The sequence below is a fragment of the Talaromyces rugulosus genome, chromosome V (assembly GCF_013368755.1).
Source record: "Talaromyces rugulosus chromosome V, complete sequence".
NCBI lineage: Eukaryota > Fungi > Ascomycota > Eurotiomycetes > Eurotiales > Trichocomaceae > Talaromyces > Talaromyces rugulosus.
In genome coordinates this window covers 3,090,757-3,112,587 of record NC_049565.1, presented here as the reverse complement: position 1 = coordinate 3,112,587, position 21,831 = coordinate 3,090,757, and the positions used below count along the sequence as shown (strand labels likewise).

Sequence of the window (21,831 nt, the reverse complement as noted above, 5' to 3'; positions counted from 1 at the left end):
ATCCCCATTAATATATGAAATGACTGACCAATGACTGTTACGATTAATGCCAAGCAGACCGCATCCAATAGAACGCGGCGCTACCAATCATTTCCCAATCCGGTTATCCTATTTCCAATAGGGGCAATTTCGCCTACGCTCGCAGTGAACGAAATCAACATGTCAAAAACACCATTTATTCCATGTATAAGCATATGTACGCACAATTTTTCCTAAAACAGAGGCTACACAAATTCTAGAAAGACGGTACACGCTGTTTATGGAAGGGATGTGTCGGCGGTCCCGAAACCCGGGTTCTCGTGTTGTTAGTTCGAGTTTTAGGGTACCAGACTTTGGCGAGAAAGTTTAGTCTGGACTCTGAGCCGTGGTAACAAGGGATGGGGGGGAGTTTTTTTCCCTCCTTTTTCTTTCCAGTCAAAGTTTCTTTCCCTTTGTTTCCCGGTGGGCTTCTCCGCGAATCTGGTTGCTGGGACCTTCTCTGACATGGTACTGGGACCCCGGACACCCCGGCCCAAACGTCAGCGGTTCAGCCGGACCCAGATCCAGGTCCATCTTCAGAGTTTCTTCTTGCTTGCTGTAGAGTTTGTACCGAGTACTGACTCAGTCATCTTGGTTGGCGCAGATCATCGTGGGGATTTTTTTCAAGAACTCTGGTTGGTTTTTCGGCCGAGCTGAAGAGTGGTGGACGAAAAGGGGCGTCATTTTTCTACTTCGCCAGGCATACGAAACTCGCCACTTGTTGGCTCTTCGAGATTGACCGAGGTATTCCGAATTCCATTAACAACAAACTGTTTGCAGGTGAGTTCCAATATCATGGATCAGATCGGAATACGAGCGACCTTGCCACGGAACATCGGTTTTCTCGTGGCAACACAACCGAGATCAAGCGAACGGACGGACCAGTACGATCAAAATCTTTCCCAGATCAAACGAACAAAAACACGAATCTACCGAGTACGCTTCGGGCTGCCGCCTGCATCCGCCGTTGCCGGCCGTTTGGTCCTGGACGCCGCCAGACTCGCCTGCGCCTCATGAATCAGCGCCTTGAGTTTGCGCACAAACGACACCGGGGGGCGGTTGATTTCGACTTTGCCGAGGATATCATCGAGATTGGAGATGTATGACGCCAGCACCGATGCCGGGAGAGTCTCGAGCACATCCAGCACGAAAAAACTGTCCCCTGTTTCGGCGTTGCTGCTACCACCGTTGGCCTGCCCGATCAGCTGCTCGTACAAGTTGCGGTCGTCTTCGTCTTCACCCGGAGGCGGCTGGCGGCCCCAGGGGCTCTGCTCAAAGGCGTCGATATTGCGAGCGCTGATATCCTGCAGCAGAGCGAGCAGGGCTTCGGCAGCCCCCTTTGTTCCATACGGTACACGCGACGCCAAATTGACTCGGATCTGTTCGACATGGTGCCGCAGCTCTGCGGCGACTTCTTTCACTTCGAGTGATTTTCGGCCGGGGGGTGGACGGCCCGTTCGACGGTATTCGTCAAAGCCTATGAGCAGATTGCGAGACTGCTTTTGGACCTTGTCGAAGAAGATGGCAGCGCAGGCGCCCTCGGGCATGGCTTTGCGGATGCTGGCGTAGACGTTGTCGTCGTGAACGGCCAGGCGAAAGACGGTGGCTTCAAAGTCTCCCTGCACAACGCACTGCTCTGGTGTGCGTGGTTCTGTCGTTCTTTCGGCGAGGTCCTTGCGGAAATCGGCGGGCAGCGTGACTTCGTTAAAGGCAGACATGATGTCGCGGACCTTGTCCTGGCGCGACATCGCGGTAGTAGTAGTAGCCTCCGGGCTAGAGCCCGAAGATGCGGTGCTTTCTGGAATAAAGTGCCATTGCATCTCTCCGGCCACCGTCTCGAGCCGGTCGTTCAGGAGGGAATGCAGCGGAGGTAGTCTGGGGGAGACGCCGTCCTTGGATAGAGGTAGGGGAGTATGAGTTGAGACGGTTTCGTACACCTGGTCGACGAGCCACTAGATGGCTATTAGTATTTTCTTTCCCTGTAGTAGTAAGATAGGAGCTAGGTCATCCAGACTCACAAAAATATGGCGACAGGCCATGTCTGGACGGTTCTCGTACTCGGAGCAGGTGCATTCTGCACCTCTCTCTCTCACTCGAATGCGTGGGCGTTCGGTCAGTTGAAACTCGAAAAAGGCAGGGTCTGCCCGGCAGTAGACCATATCAAAACGGCCGTTCAAGCCGGCCATGGCTCGGGCTCGTGATTCAAGCTCGAGATTCTCAATGTCGTAGACAATCTGAGAATGTGCGCGCACCATTGATGATAACGATGATGTTGGAATGTCGGTATCGTCTGGATGCTGCTGCTCCTCGTCGTGGCTTGGTGATGGACGACGACGACGATGCGTCTGGGATCGAAGAGTAGGCATATTCTCAGCTGTAAGAGACAGCTGCGCCAGCTGCCTGGTTGGCGGGGGCGACATGCGTAGATAAAAATAAGAAAAGCTGTCAAAATGGCGACTGGGTCGGGCCCAGGGGACGGGTCGCCTGGGACTATATAGCGTTTTTGCCGAACCACGGATCTGCCTCAACTGGTAGACCCAACATGGGAACCAAATATTGGCCCTGTTCTCTTTGGGATATTTCCAGGGCTTCAGGTTTTAGGCTTCCGCTTCAGCTTCAGCGCCGTATCCATTTAACCCAAGTAGCGTAGCAATGACGAAGCTCCCGCGGCGTCGACTTGACTCGGCCTCCTTGTTGAGTATAGCCTCATGCCGTAATGACTTTCTCTCTCTCTCTTTAGTTTTTCTTTGTTGCTTCCTTTAGGTTTAAAGGGAAATTTTTCAAAGTCAGATATCCAATGGATCCCCGTGCGGCACAGCGTCGACCGGCGCGTAATTTAGGGCTAAACGAGCGAAAAAAAAGATGGAGAACAAGAGCTAGACGGCGCTCTGATCGCCTCGCGCCTGGCTCTTGGAAATGCGCCGGTTGCTACCTAGTTTCGAGCCAGAATTGATAGTGCCAACCAACAATGTCATTGTTATCCTAGACACGGTGTACTCTGTACTGGTTGCCGACTACAGAGTACGGCGCTGCAGAGATCTTCAAGGCATGAGCCGCTGCTTGAACAAACACTCCTTCCTTGAAAAGCTGCAATCCATGTTGATTATCATTGAAATTTCCAGCTCTATAGTTCAGCTCCAGCGGCGCAGCGTTTTCTGGTCAGTCCGGGCTTTATTTGAGCATACGTATAGAACCAGCCCCCGGAGCATGGCTTGTCGTTTAAGACACGGAATACAGTTTGGTCCATGTGGGCGGCATCCAGGACACCAGGGTCGCTTGTCTATTAATTATTTTCTGAAATTATTATGATTATGTCGTTTTGTGTCAGTCTCCACTGTGGACAGAGAGCTAGGTAGCTAGGCTGCTAGCGTTGTCTTTGTATAGCACGGGCTGCACGGCGACTATCTTATTTTTGGTAATGTATTATTGATAATATGCGGCGTACGGAGTATATATCCTGGTGTTGCTTGTCGATGAGTATATTTCGATAAATATAGTGTTCTCGAGCTGAACGCGAGGCTGCAGGTATGAAACTGGATGACCGGCGACACGATGTCCTGCACAGGGCTGATCCGGAGAATGCCTTGCTGCAAGAGCCACTACTTGCCAGCATGATTGTGCATGCATCAATGCCCATTGAATCGCGGCGCCTGTTCTGCGAGGGAGAGAACACGACGCAGAGAAAGGAGAAAAGGGAAAAGAAAATGCGGCACAGTCAAACTCAAGGCTGACTCGCTACACGCGCTAACCCGTTTGGGAAGTCCCCAGTACGACTGCTCCTTCTCTCTTCGTCGACTTTTCCATTTTTATACCGGTTGCTACTGTTCATCTCCTCAAATCACTATATACAGACGTGTCACGCCGATTCAGCCAATCTGATGACTGGTGACAGCGCCAACATGCGTACCACCGCCGCACAAGCGCCCCGACGTTGAAATGACAGTCGCCCACGCCCAATCGATCTGCCCCTGATCGCCATCGGCCAACCCTCGACAGAGTGAGCAGTGATCAATATTCAGTACTGTGCATTGGGTTACATCGATCAATGGCCCGATATATACACCATTGAACGATAGTCCATGTACGCTGCTCATCCTATCTGCGCCGAGCCAGCACTCCATCGCGCGCCCTCGTCGCTACCAAGCGGCAAAACAAACATCATTGGAAAGGAAACAAGGAGAAAAGAAGTGATAGAAAGAACAAGGAAAAAGAAATCAGGACAGGTCGAGCACTACCCGCCCCTGCAGCTCGCCCTTCTCCATCCGCTCAAACACCCCGGTCAAGTTCTCCAGCTTCTCTACCTGATGATGGGTCTTGATGATCCCGCGCGCCGCAAACTCCAGCGTCTGCATCGCCTCCTGCCGGTTTCCAACTGCTGACCCGGTGATGGTCAGCTGCTTGGCGATCAGGATCCCTGGTGCTGCTCCGGCGACGGCAACGAAATCGCCCTCGGGAATGCCCACGCACACCAAAGTTCCATTGAACCGGAGAAGCTGGACTGCTTGCGCATACGCGGCATTTGCGGCCGTGCATACAACGACCGCGTGGGCGCCCAGCCCGCCGGTGAGGTCATTGACGTGCTGTGCCATACTGTCGGTGTTGAATTTGGTAAAGTCGATAAAGTGCTCGGCTCCAGATTGCTTAGCCAAGTCTTCCTTGCTACCATGGTCGATTGCAATCACTCGAAATCCCATGCCTCTGCTCGCCAACTGAACAGCGAGATGGCCTAGGCCACCGATGCCGGAAATGGCCACCCATTGTCCCGGGAGGGCTTTGCTGCGGTTGAGAGCAGACAACATAGTGACGCCAGCACACAACATTGGCGCGGCTTCCTCCGAGGAGAGGGCATCCGGAATAGGCGTCACATAGTTGGCTGGGCCGAGAGTATACTGCTGGAACGTGCCCGGCGTGTAGTATCCAGAGATTTTCTGGTTAAAGCAACATCCGTCGGCGCCGGCGAAGCACGCCTGGCAGCTGGTACAGGCGCTGGAGACCCATTTGATGCCAACTCTGTCACCGATCTTGAGACCTGATGTTTCTGCCCCGGGGCCGAGCTTGACGACTCGCCCTACACCTTCGTGGCCGCCAACTTGGCCGGGCTGTGTAGGATAAGGAAGCGTCCTCCACTGTCATTTGTTAGTTGGGGCCGCATTCATATGAGGACTTGCCTGTTTCACTTTTACCTACAGTATTAGTCATGACCCCAAAGTCAGAGTGGCATACACCAGAGTGCGTCCTGTTGTTATCCAGGTCAGCGCCCAAATTCTACCAGCAACACGCAGCAGCACTCACAAGTTGATCAGCACCTGGCCGTCGCCCGGCTCAGGCACGTCAAGTTCGACAACCTTGGTCGAGACCTTTCCTGGCTCATCGTAAATGGCAGCCTTGTGCTTCTGTGGGATTTGAACGGTTTCAGTTGCCATTGTGGTTTTGCTAGTTTTGCTAGGGTAGGATGAGACTTGGTGTACGGTATTACTCAAGAGTGAGTAAACAGCGGAGAGTCGGGGTCAATCAAATGATATACAGCCGCGGAATCACACGTGCCCAGAGACACAAGAAGAACAAGGCACACCCCATCAATAATAATTGAGTATTGCCCAGCGCCGAGGAGCGAGTGAGGTGGGGAAACATCCCGGGTCCCATATCCATTAGAGTGAGGGGAAGCAAATCCTTTGCCGAAAACCTAGGCTGGCTGCGATCGGATCGCGGGATACCAGATAAAATATATATTTGCTATTGGATATAGAGGTTGCTAGCTAACTGGTAGTAAGATGCCGTCTACCCTGGCCAACATACTACTTGTCTTGGTATCTGGAGTATCCCCGCAATGGGGCGGGGAAATTCCGCTCCTCGACATCAATAATAACCTGTAGCTGTTGACCACGCTATATGACAATCATTCGAACATTGTTATATTCAATGTTCAAATGTTGTATGTGGATTGTTGCTAACTTGTTAAGCTGACGCATGTAAAGCTAGCGCTATCATAACATGTCAGTGCTATTTTGTACCCATGTCGTCTCATTGTACATGTCTTCGCCCTTAGGAGGCAGCTTGTTCGGTTGCTAGAATAACTGCGCAGAAAATTGTCATAAGTCTGGCTACCTGTGCAGGTTCCCAAGGGCCTGGATGGGTATGAAACTCGACTCGTTGACCTCAGGCTTCTTGTTCTGCAAATAGTCTGAATATCCTGATCCCACGAACAGAGAAATACCCCATCAGCGTCTTGCGAAATCATTAATCTACTGGTTTTGTTAGTGATAGGAAAACTTTGTGAACGACGCTGGGAACAACTTACTTGGTGTTGAAAAGACAACATTCGTCTCCCTTATCTAGAATCCAGGCTAAAATCTCAGCCGACTCTTGCATATGTATGCTTTGCATATCTGTGAATCGACTGCGTTTTTTTGACTTTTAGAATTGACTGGATGACATTTCAAATCTTTGTCTGAAGAGGCAGATAGCTGATCACTGTGTCTAAAGTATCTTCGCCTGAAACCTCTTCAAGGTATTTCTCAATATCGATAGAGAGACGCATAAACGCATCATGAACAATCATCCAATGTTCTCTTTTGTGAATGGGTTCGCCGTTTGTGTTAGCTTTGTAGCTGGCCTTCTAAAAAGTCGCAGGGAACCCAATTCGCTGAAATGTGGCCTCGAATTTGGAATGGGGAATGGTGCTAGAAACAGTATCAGAGCTGCGTTGACCATGTTCTCGTCCGCTGCTTCTTTTCCTTTCTCTGCGGTGGGTCTACTACTAATAAGGAGTATAATTAGTCTTTGCTTGACATATAAATGTCGAAAAACTTACTTTTAGAGGATCCTTGTAGATTTTTCGGTGCCCTGGTTTGTACATTGCGAGGCCGAGAAATTTTGGAGGGCTTCTGTACTGCGCATTTTGTTGTAATTTGAAAAGTGGCATGAGGGTTCTGGCCCAATATAGGCTTCTTTCGTCGGCATAATTTTGTTTTCTAGGCAATACCGCCGGGCCTCTTCGATGATGAGGCCACAATCTTTTCCGCTTCTTTAAGGAACTTGTCAAGGCCGTAGGTTGGAGTCACATCCTCAAATAGGCAAGGTCTTAAAAGCCTTGGCCACAAGGTCTTGAGCATGAGGAATTGTTTCTTTAATGGTTGCCTCAGGCCAGGGACCGCGGTACGGTAATAATTGCAACTGCCTTTTGTCTTACAGCTCGCTGAACGACTTTCATGATACTCTTAGATCTCACTTCTTGGTGGATTATATCAGAAAGTCTACAATACTGCACTTAATAAAGCTATCATCCATAATGATTTACCTTTATCCAATTATAAATGACAGTACTACCAACAACCAAGACTATATTTGATATAAATCCATATTGAATTATTGAAATACATATATCGTATCTCTATTTAATTTTTCTAGTATTTTATACTTGAAGGAATAAACATATTTTTTCTATATATGGTTTCTTGATTACTTGCTCAACTTATTAATATATGCACAAGTAGTGAAGGTCGCCTCGGGGTAATGGCTCCCGAAATCCACCAATGATCCAAGGATGTGTGACTGCCCAATCTGAACCTCCAGTGTTAAATAACTACGATGTCACGACATCCCCATTGATACGACATCTGGGCTTGATAAATAATGACTGAATGACTTTAATTATTAACGGCTGCCTCTCTACGAAATTTAAATAATGGCCATCCCAATTGTCGACTCGCACGTGCATCTCTGGCCGCAAGCCCACTTGCCAACCATCGCCTGGCACTCGGACGACAACCCTCTGGGCGCGCAGTACTCTGTCGACGAATACCACTCTGCCACAAACCACTTGCCATTGACATTTTCCTCTCCCGGATCAGCATCCGCATCGACATACCTGCGCGGCTTCATCTACATCGAAGTCGACCGCATCTCATCCACCGATGAGGCCGGGGAGCAAGGATGGAGACATGTCCTGGATGAAGTCTCGTATGTAACGCGCATCGCCACCGGGAATCCGGTCTTGGGCGAGGGCCACTCGGCCTCGCAGCGTGAGCCTTTGCTAGCGTTTGTACCCTGGGCGCCGATCCCCCAGGGCCCCGCGGCACTGGAGCGATATATGACCCTTGTCCGAGAGCGCACGCTGGCGGACGAGGTTTGGTTGAAAGTGCGCGGCGTGCGGTATCTGGTGCAGGACAAGTCGGTGGGGACGATGCTGACGCAGGATTTTGTCGATAGTTTGAAATGGCTAGGAAAGCAAAAGCTGGCTTTTGATCTGGGCGTTGATGCGAGACAGGGAGGGCTCGCGCAACTGAGAGAGGCAGTGTCGATGATGCGTCGGGTTTATGCTGGTGTGGATGAGCGGGAGCAGGTAGTTATTATAATCAGTAAGTTTCTTCGTTTTCTTGTCTTCACTGCGTGAGTGAATGCTGAGTGTGTAATGCAGACCACCTGTGCAAACCGCACCTGCACATCCCCCCATCCGACACTGTCCAAGGACACCCCCAGTTCGTCGAGTGGAAACGACTCATCGTCACCATGGCCTCTGAGCCAGCCACATACATGAAGCTGTCGGGCCTCTTCTCAGAACTGCCGCCGACGCTGTCCGACGCCCAGACCAACGATCTCGTGGAGCATATGCTGCCCTGGCTCAACGTTGTGTTTGATAGCTTCAAACCGCATCGTATTATGTTTGGTTCTGACTGGCCCGTCTGTAACCTGGGCGGAGGCGGTGCTGGCTCTTGGGCTAAGTGGAAAGCTGTGGTTGAGTGTATACTCGATAAGCGTGGGTTGACAGAAGACGAAAGGACGGCTATATGGGGAGGGACTGCGGCGAAGGCATATGGGTTGGATTTAGCTGGGCATAACTGATAGTTTGTCAACCTATTCAAATCAATTACATTCTGCAAAGTCAACTTGGCTGAAATGTACTCATGTACGTATTGAACAACTACATACAGGTAGGTTCTATCAAGACCGCTCCAAATGCTCATAATAATAGCTAAACCAACATCGCTAGACACCAGACACCAGACACCAGGCACCATGCAAAAACATAATACAAACACAAAAATTACAAGTTTATAGACATTCACCCGACAACATCGCCTTTAGAATTCCTTCACCGGGCCCGGAAATCTGATCCACAATCTCTTTCTCCGTCACAAAGCAAGCAAGCCCCTTTTCATCACTGCCCTTGAAAGGCGTAGAGCTGCCGCTCTTAGATGGCGTGCGTAGGATTCCTGAGCCGCCGGCAATCGTCCCTCCTCTTCCGCGGCCCTGGAATTCACCAACTAGACCCAGGGTCTCCAAACTACCCACTACATCCTTGAACTCCGTAGCCGTTAGCGGATGAAGCACGTTGTCCATCCGACACAAAGAGCAGTACGTCTCGAAGAGTTCTCGCACGGTTGGTGCGGTTGTCTTTGTCTTGGATGGAGTAAGACAGACTTTGCCACTGCGCCGCTTTCTGTCGAGGGCCACGAGGGCACACAGAGCCGCCTTTTGCTGCAGATTGAGTCCCTGCAACCGCTGCATGGTTCCTTGGCTGAAGACTGCAGCAGTGATGCGTGCCACATGGGCAATAGACGCCCTTGGTGCAGTTAGAGCGGTATACATATTGGCCAAAGTGCTTGGTTTGTCGATAGGAGTCCTGGGAGGCGACGACATATTGAGCTTCTCCGTTAGAGCGGGTTTTGACGGACTTTGATCAACCCTGTTGGCATCGTCCTTTTCCAGCTTCTTCTGGGTCTCTTGTTCGATCACGTCAACGGCTCTCTTCACCAAATCAAACGCCTTTCGTAGGTCTCCTGTCTGGGATGCAACCTTCTTGGCGCATAGCTGGACTGCGGCAGGCTGCATAAAAGGCACGAAGTCTCCGGCACCCTTGGCTTCATTATCCGGTAAGAGCGATCGCAAACGAGCGGTAATCACGTTGGCAATCTGAGCAGCGCTGTAGGGCAAGAACGGAAGTAGAGTAGGTTTCAAGTTATTGGATTTGAGACGAGGCAGAAACCGATCTGTGAGGTCCAATGCATTGGCGATTCCAATAAGAAGCAAATGTGACTTGCTGTGCAAAGACCACTCAAAGAGTGAGTATAGAATTTCCGGGTCTGCTGTCAAAAGATGGTCAATCTCGTCCAAGGTCACCAGGTACAAGTTTGCCGATTTTTGAGCAGGAATGAACATCGACTTGAGCTTCTCCGTCTCGCTCATTGAGAAAACTTCCGAGTCGTCGCACAGAGTCTCGATGAGTTTGCCATAGATGTCTCGAGCGGTTCGCATGCTCACACAGTTGACATGCGTAGACTTGACGACCGAATGCAGATCCAAATCCCGGCATACCTCGTCAAGCATGGCGCTTTTCCCAGTCCCAGGAGGACCGCTGACATAGAGACAACCCCCTTGGCGCGACCGCATGCCATTTTCCAGAAACGAAGACAATTCAGCTCGTTCCTTCTCTCGCCCAACTAGACGGCCAGGGTTCGCACTGCGCGCAAACATTTGCCGGGCAGGAGTGTAGACTGTTATGCTGGTTGCGGGGGTTCCCGCATTCCTAGGCGTACGGGGAGTCAACGACTTGGTTCCAATCTGGACTCGGTGTTTTGGTGTGACTGGAGGAGAATTGGCGAGCGCATCTCGAAACCGCTTGGACTGCGGAGTCTTGAATTCGACTGGCTTAACATTTTCATCTGCTTGAGTTAGCCTGGAACGCCGCGGCGCAAAGAGTGCGAAGAGTTTGTCAGACGTACTGTTAACCGGCTTAGAGGCCTTGAAGTGCGAGTCGATTTTTGGTGGTGATAGGGTATTTTCGTTTCGAACGATACGTTTCGAACGACTATTACCGATCGCCGATTTTCTGATACTGGCGTCGTTTTCGGCTGACGGGCCGACACTGTCTACAGCCCTTGATCTGCGGCGGGTTGTTGGTAGAGCAGATGGAGGTTCATCTTCTTCGTGAATTCGAGGAGTGCGCGCACGGCGCTTGCTCCCAGATCGCAGAGGCAGTGGTTCTTGGAGAGAGAAGAGTTAGCCGAAGGAGAAAGTGAAGCTTAAGGAAAGACCAATTTACCTTCGAGGTCGATTGCAGTTCGGGAGCGCTTTCCTAGAACCGTGGTTGCCATTTTGGAGGTGCGTGTGCGGAGGAAAATGGGGAGAGCGACTGTGGAAGGCGATGTACCTGCCGCGGCGGAGGTACATTAAGGTACAAAGTGGAACGCGCTTCGCGTCCGAGGAACGTTAAAGTGGCAAGAGCGCGAAACGCGTTCCCGACGCGTATGGCAGGTCTGGCGAGTGTCACGTGATACTCAGTCAACATGACTACGGTCGGCTTTAGTATCCATAAACGCAGTGTTAATTCTGCTTCGCGTGAATGCACCTTTGGTAGTTGATGCCCACCGTATCCACGGCTAAAACTGCCGTCGGTGTAGAGACGGGATAACTTTATTGCGTAGTCCCGCGATGACGATAGTGGACGCAGCCTGATACTTGAAGCTTCACACCAAAAAGAAGCGTTGACCGCGACGTCTCTCTTTTCTCTTTTTCCCTTGGAGCAACAGATCAATGTACTTTAAATTACTTGAGCACACTGGAGTTTTTTAAAAGCGTACTCAAATCAGAGGTCCATTCAAATTGCTCCCATCGACTTCTCGTCAAAGCGGTGGTACCTGCGGGTCGGTGCATCTCCCACACCAGCTCTGAGTCTTTGACATCGCTCAAGTCTGCCTGCCATGGACGACGATGCGATAGCCCAGTTCACTGAGATTACAGGCTCTACCGCAGAGCTTGCAACTCAGTACCTGGAAATCGCCGATTATGACATCCAGCAAGCTATGCAGCTCTACTTTGAGAACGGCGGGGCAGAGATACGACCGTCGGCTCCTTCACACACAACCCCAACAGCTCCACGCCCTAGCGAATCCGCACACAACACCGTTCAGATAGATTCAGATGACGATCTCCTTGTTGACGAGGCACGATCATCGGCCCCACCTCGCCCTCAGGCTGATGGAGCGTTTGAAGACGATGCTGCCATGGCTCGGCGTCTACAAGAGGAGTTATATTCCGGTGGCGATTCTTCAGATGGAGTGCGAGCACCGATTGCAAGGACCACAGAAACGCTTGTAGGGCCAGGCGCAGAAAGCTACGGTGACTTGGATCCTCTCTTGGACCAGTTTCGAATGCGGCAGGCTAGAAACAGTCGGTTATCCCATGCCCCCTACTTTAAACGAGATTTTAAGCTAATATCTGTTTTTATTTTCAGCTCGTCCCGGGATTTTCAACCAACGAGATACGTCCATCTGGGATCACGGCGCCGAACCCTCACAGCGACCCGACCTCGCTCGAGCGACCGGGGGAGCTTCCGAGGCCTCTTCCAAATCCACAATGCTAGCTGAGATGTACCGGCCACCATTCGAGTTGATGTCAAAACTACCGTGGGATGCGGCGCGTGAAGAAGGTCGAGAGACTGAAAAGTGGTTGCTAATCAACATCCAAGACCCTTCGATATTCGACTGCCAGCTGTTGAATCGTGATCTCTGGAAAGAACCAAGCGTGAGGGATACTGTAAAGGAGAATTTCATTTTTCTACAGTACAACAAGGATGATGAACGTGGTATTCCGTATTTGCAATACTATTTTCAAAACAGTGACGTTCCAGACAACTTCCCGCATATTGCCATCGTCGATCCTCGCACTGGAGAACAAGTCAAAGTTTGGTCTGGTCCACCAGTTATCAAGGCTGCCGATTTCCTTATGCAACTTCACGAATTTCTAGACCGATACAGCCTGAAACATAATGCCCGGAATCCGGTTGCAAAACGAAAGGCCGACATTCCGAAAGAGAAGAAGCTGGATGCAATGACCGAGGAAGAGATGATGGAGATGGCTTTGAAAAACAGTCTTGAAGGGTCTGATTCTCAGGGAATAGAAGACCCGGATGAGCTGACCAGAAGCGTTGGAGATCTCAAGGGCAAAGGCAAAGCTGTCGATACCGATGATATTTCCATGGACGACGAGGAGGCTGAAGAGCAAGAAGATCCTAGCGTCTCTGTTTTCCGCTCTATTCCTTCAGACCACACTCATACGGAGCCCGATGCGGACCCTGCCACTACTACTCGCATCCAATTCAGACATCCTTCAGGAAGGGTAATCCGCCGCTTCGCGCTCACCGATCCGGTGCGGCGTATCTATGAATGGCTAAAGTCCGAACCGCCGCTGGAGGACAAGGCCGGCCTTATCTTTGAACTCAATGCCATGGGCAAGAATCTTCTTCAAGAGCTCGACACTTCCATACAAGATGCCGGTCTCAAGAACGGCACAATCATGATAGGTTACGTGGAGGACTGATTGAAACGACATTACTCGAGATACGACTTGCATGAGAGGCGTTGCAATGGATGTGGATTGTTCCTTGGGAATTTCATTTTCCGTAGGACACATCATTTTTCCGACTGCCCTTGCCTCGGAATGATTACATGACTTTTTTTTCATTTGACTTGGCCAGTTTTGTTTTTTTTAGGGTCGTCGTGGATCTAGAAATTATTTCCGTAATCTAGACTTCAACCGTCTTCTATGTCTTGAAGAGTGGTACATGGACGTGATTCAACTCTAGCATTAAATGCATTAAAGGCCAATATAGGTCTAATCAACTTGGAATCTTTCAACTAGAAGATCTTAAAATACTTTATTATCAACTAGCCACTAGAAGAGTAATCCGGTGTCCACAGTACTTAATCCCCGGCGAGAAGAGATCGTCGACCATTTCACCGAGCTTGCTTCCGAGCTTCTCTCGGAGCCGGCTGATCAATAAGCAATACCCCTTATGAACATCTGTAGAAAAAGGTATAAAAGTATAGCATTCTGCACGATAATGACCACTCTTTTTCTTGGCTCAAGTATCTGAGTTGGGGTTTATAAACTACTTTATTAATTGATATAGGTAGTATGCGGCTATTCATCATCCTCGCGCTCTGCGCTAGCTCGGTTTTCAGCGAGCTCGTGATAAGAAATGAAAAAACTCTTGGTATGCATCGAAAGATTCCATCCAAGTATGATCAAGGCTAACTACAGCTTTTTTAGTCAACGACGAGACGTACAAAAAGCTTGTGTACTATGCTAGCTTTCCAATCTTTACAGGTGCTATCGGGAATGGCACTGCCTGTTCTCATCCTGAAAATGGCGCTGAGCTGGTCCAATACTTTAGCATCAACTCAACAGACACCCAAGCTGCATTATGGAAGAGCACCAGCACAAAAGAACTCATTCTCAGCATCCCAGGCACATCTGGCCTCCAAGACATCTTTACTGATCTCGAGCTTTCCCTGGTAGCATATGAGTCGCCTCGTGTGAATTGCACTGGCGACTGCAAAGTTCATCAGGGCCTTTTGAATGCGTGGAACTCGCTAGAGCCTGCTGCCACCAAAGCAATCAGTGACTCTCTACGTGCCAATCCTGGCTACAACACAATCCTCAGTGGCCACTCCCTCGGCGCCGGAATCGCAGGTGTTGCGTTCGCCTCGCTGAAAAACGGTCCCTATCGCCTCACCGAAGCGTACACGTATGGACAACCAAGAACCGGAAACCAAGAATTTGCGGACTACGTTGACAGGATATCCGGAGCCTCGGACGCCGCACCGGGCTGTCTGTATCGGGTCACGCATTTCAACGATGGCATTCCGCAGCTCCCGCCTACACTACTGGGCTACCGGCACTCTCGCACTGAGTATTGGGAATCTGCAACTGTGGCTAACGAATCGTCGACGTATCAGTGCGATGGTCAAGAGCCATCTGATTGTAACAACTCGGTTTTTGGCTTGGGCAGTAATGCCGCCCATACAAGCTATGCAGGCTTCAACGTGGCTTGTGCGTGATGGTGAGATGGTGAATAACATCGGGTGGTGTATATTTCATATTAGACCTATATGTTTGAGCATAAAATGTTGCCGACTGAGGGGTCTTGAATAGGTTAAATCAATATTTCCGAATAGGGTAATTTTGCTTGGACCAATCAGAATAGTGCAGTTTGTAAAACACCGTGCTTCATCTATTCCTGCTTCGCCTCACTCGCCATCATTTGGCCCCTCTCAATTTCCGACGTTACATACATACCATAATTCCTCGAGGGATTATTAAGCCTTCCCCGGAAATTATTGGCCCCGTGAAGAGTTTTGCCGAGCTTTCTTCCGAGCTGCCTTCCGAGCCGGTTTTATTCTCACTCAACATTGTACCAAAGATGAAACAGATGTTGAGATAAGGAAAAAAGTCAACTAAAGACTTTCTGTTTTTTATCTAGGTCACTATTTATATCTGTGCACACCAATTTTATTCTTATAGCACAGTTATAGGCATGTCTCCATTGGCAGATCCGGACAAAGTCGAGATTAGTAGCAAAATGCCCAATATTATTGAACAATACGACGCAAAATACGTCCAAGTAGGTCTTGTCCCGATACATGTATTCTATTTACTATTACTAAAGACGCGCCAGGAAGCATCCAAGTTAGATCTAGGCAAAGTCGACTCAATCGACCCTTCTGATCACATTGCCATGCGAAAATGGCTGGAAGATGTATACATGCCGTTACCAAAAGCCCCTCAAATCAAACGCATCCGCAGCCAGGTGCCCATTCAAATCACAAATATTCCAATTACATATAACCTAGATGACCACTTCTCGGTTCGGATTTACGATCCAATTGACAAAGAGGCCTCTCCAGGGCGTCTACGGCCAGCAGTCATTATGCTTCATGGAGGCGGCTGGATTCACGGCCATCCAGAAGTAGACGAGGGTATGAACATACTGTAAACGTGAAAATTAAAAGAAAAGAAAATAACGCAACAAGCTTCAAAAAAAGATTTATCAAAGTTCTTCGCCTCTGAACTGCGAGCGGTGGTAATCGGTGTCGACTACCGTCTAGCCCCAGAACACCGATTCCCTCTTCCAACCAACGACTGTTACGAAGCTCTGAACTGGGTGTTTTGCAATTCGAAACAGTATATGATTGATCCATCTCGAGTTGCGGTCTGGGGCTGCTCTGCTGGTGGGAATTTGGCTGCTAGTATTACCTTGAGAGACTCGTTCGAGAATGAAGTTTCGCGTATTCGACATGTTAATCTTGTGGTCCCAGCAACCTGCCATCCCAGCTTGCATCCCCCCATTCTGCAATCGAGTAATGCTTCAATGAATGCCCTCCGGTCTGACAATACTTCCTCTGAGGAAGGCATGGCGGCCATTTTGAAACTCTGGGGTGAGCCATATCTCCTTTTCTGGAATCTTTTTGGTTTCTACTCTTGCTCACAGTATCATAGAAATGTACGCCGGTAACAAATTCTCTGATCCATACGCGTCGGTGCTCCTCACCCAGCCTCGAAGCAATCACCCCTCAACCCACATAACCGTAGCAGGCTGTGATGTATTGCGAGATGAGGGGATCGCATATGCGCTTCAGTTGCGGGACGCTGGCATTGATACACAACTAGAGATTGTGCCTGGTGTGCCTCATGGCGTGACTATTTCACCTACCACTCCTGTGGCAGAGCAGTTCTTCCGTAACCAGGCTCGTGTGTTAAATTGTGCTCTCAATACAAACTTTTGAATCGTTCCAATTAATCCAGATTGACCTGGGAATTTTTTGTATGTGTAATGTATTGATCCCGATAATAAATCTATCTCAAGTCGTTACTGGATCATAACCTCTTCGTTGTCGTTATCATAGTGTGGAGAGTCATCATCAAAAATAAGTGAGCGCGGGATATCCCCGATACGAATCTCCGTGATACTTAATTGAGGCGCAAAATATCTGTCGTAATCTGTTTCTGCCACTGTCTGGATAAGATGGCGAATCGTAGCTGTACAGGTGCTCACGCTCCCCAGCTTCGATGAGATGTTACATATTGAATCCGCTAGTTGTACCACTTTTCCGAGCCCTACAATCCTCAGATGCCCAGGCTTTAGGGTCCTCCCCCAGGTTAAAGCTGTCGTGGCAAGCATGTCGATCGTATTACTGACAAGTACATCTGACAACTTCAGAGTTGGCTGGCGTGAGATATCATCCCACCATAGTCCGGCGAGTTTCCACTGGCGAGTTATAGCTACATCAGCTATCTGTGTCTCGCAGTATGAATTCTGAGGGCTAGTGTTGTATTCTTGGGGACTCGACATCGAGGTCATTAGCTTGTCATCAACCGTGATTTTTGCAACATCGCTAACTGTGGTAGCAAGATGAAGCCGTGTCATGCGAATCAGCAAATCAACAGTGTGCTTGTCAATATTGGCCATATCAGCATCAGAGATACCACCTCCTATACTATCTTGTCCTTCCGTTTCTTGACCATGCCAGGATAACAAACTGCCCAAATATGGAGGAATCGACGGACAGTCCGAGATCATTCTCTTCCTCTGTGAACCATATATTGAAACCGTTGCCGATTCTGTGATGTAGAGCACGTAACGTAGACGCTTCTGACGGACGACATTGATCGAGTCAGAAAATTCTCCGAGCAGATCAAAAAGTCCAATTGCTTCTGTAAGGCAGCAGAATGCTCGGCTATGCTTATCCATCACGTTATAAGCAATGAAGAGAAATAGCGAGACTACCACAGCATCTAACGACGGATTATTGGCAAAGTGGTAATGGTCTGAATCAGTCCTCAGGTTCTCAACCATCCGAGCAAGGGACTTTATTGCACTCTGGTCGTGCTGTGGGGACAGGCGTACTTTGCATGCTTCATTGAACATAGCTATAGATAGAACGACGCTGCGGAACTCCGGATGGCAGAGGTGCTTTCCTTGATTGATTTCACTCATTATAGTTGCATAATGAAGAACCGGGTAGACCACATAGCCCTGACGAAAGAAAAGCGAAATCTCCGAAACAAGCTTCGGTTTTGATAATGGGAAGCTATTTTCAGGTCCGAGCCACAGTTGTTGTGACTCTTGACCATATGTGAATCCACGAGTTAATAGAGTATCTGCTTCCAATAAGTCGAAGCCAGTTCCTGAAAAAAGGTTGGCTACGGTGTCCTGCTGGGCAGGAACGCGATGTTCGTTGTTCATATAGCTGGATGTCATTGGTATTTCTGCTTGAGCATCCAATGTATACGTTGCCGTGTTAGGAACTAACGACAAGTATTCCTCGTCATTAGACGGCAATATTATCGGAGTCGCCTCATTTGAGCTTCTATAGGGCCATTCTGCTTCGGACATGGAGTCCCTGCTCGATGACTTCTGAGCTGATCGTAAAGCTCGTAGTCGCCTAGAGGATAAGCCTCTGGACTCATATACCAGAAAAATGTAACTCACTTTCCCGTCTTTGGCCCTCTTTTCAGCTGCTCGTCATCGAACGTGCAGGGCAAGTCCGTCTGAATGCAACGTGTACATTTCTCAGGAGGTGATCTTTCGTATAACGTTCTTGAACACTGAGGCGGTTTGGCTCCTTAGCCAAGTACAAGAATGGAGGTCCACGAGCATTTACCTTTAGCTTTCGACGACGACAAGCATCGCATGCCTTCCCAGAGGTGTTTCGGGTCATAATGTCAATTGATGCAAGTTGATATAGAAGCAATTCAGAAGACGATGTAGCCATGAACAACGGTCCAATTAGAATGCGCTGAGTAAGATAGTCAGAGCTAATCCTAAATAGGAATAGCTCTGAGAGCGTGGCGCACCACGTGATATCTTGGCGCCTAAGGAATCAGGCACCCATTACCAGAACGAGCCAATGAGCGGCCGCAGGTGCCTGGGACAGTTGGCGCCGGGCTCCGCCAATCACGGGGCTCACCGCCTGCCTGTTTTGCGCACCCCGCCAATCCGCCCAATCACCACCTCCTTCGATTGTTTACCTGCTATTTTTGCTCCATGATTTCTCTCTATTCGGGGCTAGCTGGACGAGGATCCAGTTGTATATAACGCCCATCGACTCCCATGGGGACGCCTTGCGAATTTGCCAATTCGTGTTCCCTATCAACTCTTGCTGCAGGTAAGCAACACCGATTAGATACCGGGGGCGCATACATGGTGCGCCACTTGGGCCCGTTCTGGCAGCAGCTGACGATCTAATCCAAACAACAGCTGCATAAACAAACACTCGCAAAGGCAGTGTACTGAAGTTCGCCCGTCCTCAGTCCCATTCCGATCCCTGGCATTGCCCTTCCACCGAGAGCTCTTCCGCATCCTCCATTACTCCCGACGTTTAACTCGACCGCCGTTGGTCTTCCTTCCGTTTAAGAACAAATAGTTACCGAGCGGGGAAGGGCTAGTGGATGACAGCGTCTGGACTTTGTCACTATCCCTGAATCTGAACGACTCTCCTCGCGTTTTCTGGGGAACTACTGTGCTTATCGCCGTGCTTGGTACCTCCAAAGACCGCCCAGGTCCAACGTGGGTACAGCGCAACTCCTTGCTGGCGCCCCTTGACTGCAAGGAGCGCTTATTTTAATAGTGAAACCCAGGTGCATAATCGAAGACAAGCTACACAGCTCGAAATTGACTATACTACTGTTTCGTTTCTTACCTTCTCTATAAAATCCGATTACAACCCACCAAAAGGCAATCGAGCCACGGTCTCCGAGCACAATTGACAATGCAGGTCGTGGCGGATCCTGAGACGCTTTATACCAAGCAAAACTGCCTGGGTATGCCACCCTTTAACGCAGTGGAATACATTCATTATTTGCCCTAACAACGTGTTTCATTTATTCTAGGCGGTGGAAGCTTTGGAAAAGTGTACAAAGGGTAAGTTGACCATCGTTATCCTGTTGTCAACCGCATTATGTCTAACAAGTCTTTCGGTATAGTGTCGACAAACGCACGGGTCAGTCGGTCGCAATCAAAATAATAGATGTTGAAAATGCCGAAGATGAAGTCGAGGACATCATCACCGAGATATCCATCATGTCCACCATGAATTCCCCCTACGTGACCAAATACTTCGGCTCATACCTCAAGGGGTCCGATCTCTGGATAGTAATGGAATATTGTGCTGGGGGGAGCTGTCTCGATTTGCTGCGTCCAGGACTCATCACCGAAGACTACATTATGATAATTGTCAAGGAGCTGCTGCTTGGGCTGGACTACCTTCATAGCGACCAGAAATTACATCGCGATATAAAAGGTATGACATTCGCTGCAACAGTCGTGTCAACTCTTGAATCTAATTTTAACATGTGTTTAGCCGCCAATATCTTGCTTAGCGGAAATGGTCAGGTGAAATTGGCCGATTTCGGTGTCTCCGGCCAACTAAGTGCAACCATGACCAAGAAGAATACATTCGTTGGAACTCCATTCTGGATGGCCCCGGAAGTTATCAAGCAGTCAGGCTATGACTACAAAGCAGATATCTGGTCACTCGGAATCACCGCGATTGAGCTGGCCACTGGACAGCCCCCCTATTCTGATATTCACCCGATGAAAGTCTTGTTTCTTATTCCCAAGAACAATCCTCCGATGTTACAGGGGAATTTTAGCAAGGCTTTCAAGGAATTTATTTCTTTGTGTCTCCGTCGAGACCCAAGAGAACGACCAACGGCAAAAGAACTCCTAAGACATCCGTTCCTGAAAAAGGCAAAGCGAACGACATATTTAACAGAGCTGATTGAACGACATGAGCGGTGGCAAGCAATCCATGGGCGTGGTACTCCAGACTATGATGAAGAATACCCCTCCGAACCAGCTCCACAATCATTGAAACCTTCGCCGGAAGATGAAGACCTCTGGGATTTCGGCACTGTGCGGCCAGCTGGAGGCCGTGGTGCAGGTCTTCAAGCCTTGAGTGGTGCGGCGGCAAACGCAAGGAACCAGACTCCTGATCACTGGCCATCAGACACTGCCCATAATAGCGGGGCCGATAGCAGCATTGATCTTGAGAACAAGCAGTCGAAGGAGACATTGCGCGTCGACTCGGCGCCCCAATCTCCTCAAAAGCAGAAATTTTCAATGCCGTCCCCCATGCCATCGCCAACCAAGGTCCCACTTCCCCAATCACCACAGAAACCATCGACGTATGCGGTCCCTAGGACGCCGTCGTCCCAACTAAGCCAACCACAGCTGCCGCCCGCCAGAAAGAACGAGAGCCCCGCAACAAAGGATTACGACAAAGCCCTTCAACAATCTTTATCTTCTGACTTGACATTTCTTCAACTCGGAGAAACACCCAGTGTCGCCACACCTTTTCATCCACAGAGTCAAACCCAGCGGCCTACGCCAGACAGCGTGATACGCAAACCGGTGCCTAGCAAAGCATCGATTCGAATGCACAACGAAAGCCGTCATACTCCTAGTGTTGTTTCCAATTCAAAAATGACAGAAACGTCCAAACTGACAGAGCAAAAATCTCTTCCTCCTTTTCAACCGCAATCACTGTCGACCCCGCAACCATCTTCGCACAACCAAAGGACAAAGGAGGCTGAAAATATTGACTCAAAATCACCAGCGTCCAATTCACCAGCTTCGCCATCGGATGCAAATGCCTTGGGGAAGTACGTTATCATCCCAGCTCTTGAACACGCACTTCACTGCCGGGCAAGAGGCCTCAACACCATCTTGCAGGAACCAGGGAGGATGCCCACCGAGTCCAGACAGCGCTACCAGTATGCCCACGAAAGGATAAAGAAGCTCGCCATCAAAACCGCAAGTATTTTCAACGAGATAGATAAATGGGATCAGGATGCTCCAGTCGATATGGCAATGGGGCAATCGTCCTTTACCGAAGCATTCCTAGATGCACTGATGAGATTCTGTGAGGTAGAAACTGCCGAACCTGAGGGGACTGTTGATCGATGATGCCATTCTTTCTTTCCTTTTTTTTCAAGTTCCCCTTTTTTGTTTGGTTGGATACATAAATATAC

General features: G+C 49.5%; 8 protein-coding genes across 8 annotated transcripts; 4 read left to right on the top strand and 4 right to left on the bottom strand.

The window, feature by feature from the left end:
* Positions 1–947: 947 nt before the first annotated feature.
* Positions 948–2,438, bottom strand: TRUGW13939_09634 (uncharacterized protein; the record flags this gene model as incomplete). Its single annotated transcript, XM_035492754.1, has 2 exons — positions 948–1,970; positions 2,037–2,438. The coding sequence occupies 2 exons, from the start codon at positions 2,436–2,438 to the stop codon at positions 948–950; spliced, it is 1,425 nt and encodes a 474-aa protein (XP_035348647.1).
* Positions 2,439–4,232: 1,794 nt separating this feature from the next.
* TRUGW13939_09633 (uncharacterized protein) lies at positions 4,233–5,441 on the bottom strand (the record flags this gene model as incomplete). The annotated part of the gene is made up of 3 exons (XM_035492753.1): positions 4,233–5,144; positions 5,206–5,254; positions 5,311–5,441. 3 exons carry the CDS (start codon positions 5,439–5,441, stop codon positions 4,233–4,235), a joined length of 1,092 nt encoding a protein of 363 aa, XP_035348646.1.
* A 2,261-nt stretch (positions 5,442–7,702) lies between these two features.
* Positions 7,703–8,859, top strand: TRUGW13939_09632 (uncharacterized protein; the record flags this gene model as incomplete). Its single annotated transcript, XM_035492752.1, has 2 exons — positions 7,703–8,375; positions 8,435–8,859. The coding sequence occupies 2 exons, from the start codon at positions 7,703–7,705 to the stop codon at positions 8,857–8,859; spliced, it is 1,098 nt and encodes a 365-aa protein (XP_035348645.1).
* A 210-nt stretch (positions 8,860–9,069) lies between these two features.
* Positions 9,070–11,111, bottom strand: TRUGW13939_09631 (uncharacterized protein; the record flags this gene model as incomplete). The annotated part of the gene is made up of 3 exons (XM_035492751.1): positions 9,070–10,679; positions 10,740–11,000; positions 11,060–11,111. 3 exons carry the CDS (start codon positions 11,109–11,111, stop codon positions 9,070–9,072), a joined length of 1,923 nt encoding a protein of 640 aa, XP_035348644.1.
* Positions 11,112–11,717: 606 nt separating this feature from the next.
* TRUGW13939_09630 (uncharacterized protein) lies at positions 11,718–13,335 on the top strand (the record flags this gene model as incomplete). The annotated part of the gene is made up of 2 exons (XM_035492750.1): positions 11,718–12,186; positions 12,251–13,335. The coding sequence occupies 2 exons, from the start codon at positions 11,718–11,720 to the stop codon at positions 13,333–13,335; spliced, it is 1,554 nt and encodes a 517-aa protein (XP_035348643.1).
* Positions 13,336–13,932: 597 nt separating this feature from the next.
* TRUGW13939_09629 (uncharacterized protein) lies at positions 13,933–14,858 on the top strand (the record flags this gene model as incomplete). The annotated part of the gene is made up of 2 exons (XM_035492749.1): positions 13,933–14,011; positions 14,068–14,858. The coding sequence occupies 2 exons, from the start codon at positions 13,933–13,935 to the stop codon at positions 14,856–14,858; spliced, it is 870 nt and encodes a 289-aa protein (XP_035348642.1).
* A 1,808-nt stretch (positions 14,859–16,666) lies between these two features.
* Positions 16,667–18,518, bottom strand: TRUGW13939_09628 (uncharacterized protein; the record flags this gene model as incomplete). The annotated part of the gene is made up of 3 exons (XM_035492748.1): positions 16,667–18,242; positions 18,290–18,405; positions 18,462–18,518. 3 exons carry the CDS (start codon positions 18,516–18,518, stop codon positions 16,667–16,669), a joined length of 1,749 nt encoding a protein of 582 aa, XP_035348641.1.
* A 1,050-nt stretch (positions 18,519–19,568) lies between these two features.
* TRUGW13939_09627 (uncharacterized protein) lies at positions 19,569–21,766 on the top strand (the record flags this gene model as incomplete). The annotated part of the gene is made up of 4 exons (XM_035492747.1): positions 19,569–19,620; positions 19,690–19,720; positions 19,783–20,099; positions 20,160–21,766. 4 exons carry the CDS (start codon positions 19,569–19,571, stop codon positions 21,764–21,766), a joined length of 2,007 nt encoding a protein of 668 aa, XP_035348640.1.
* Between the last annotated feature and the right edge of the window lie 65 nt (positions 21,767–21,831).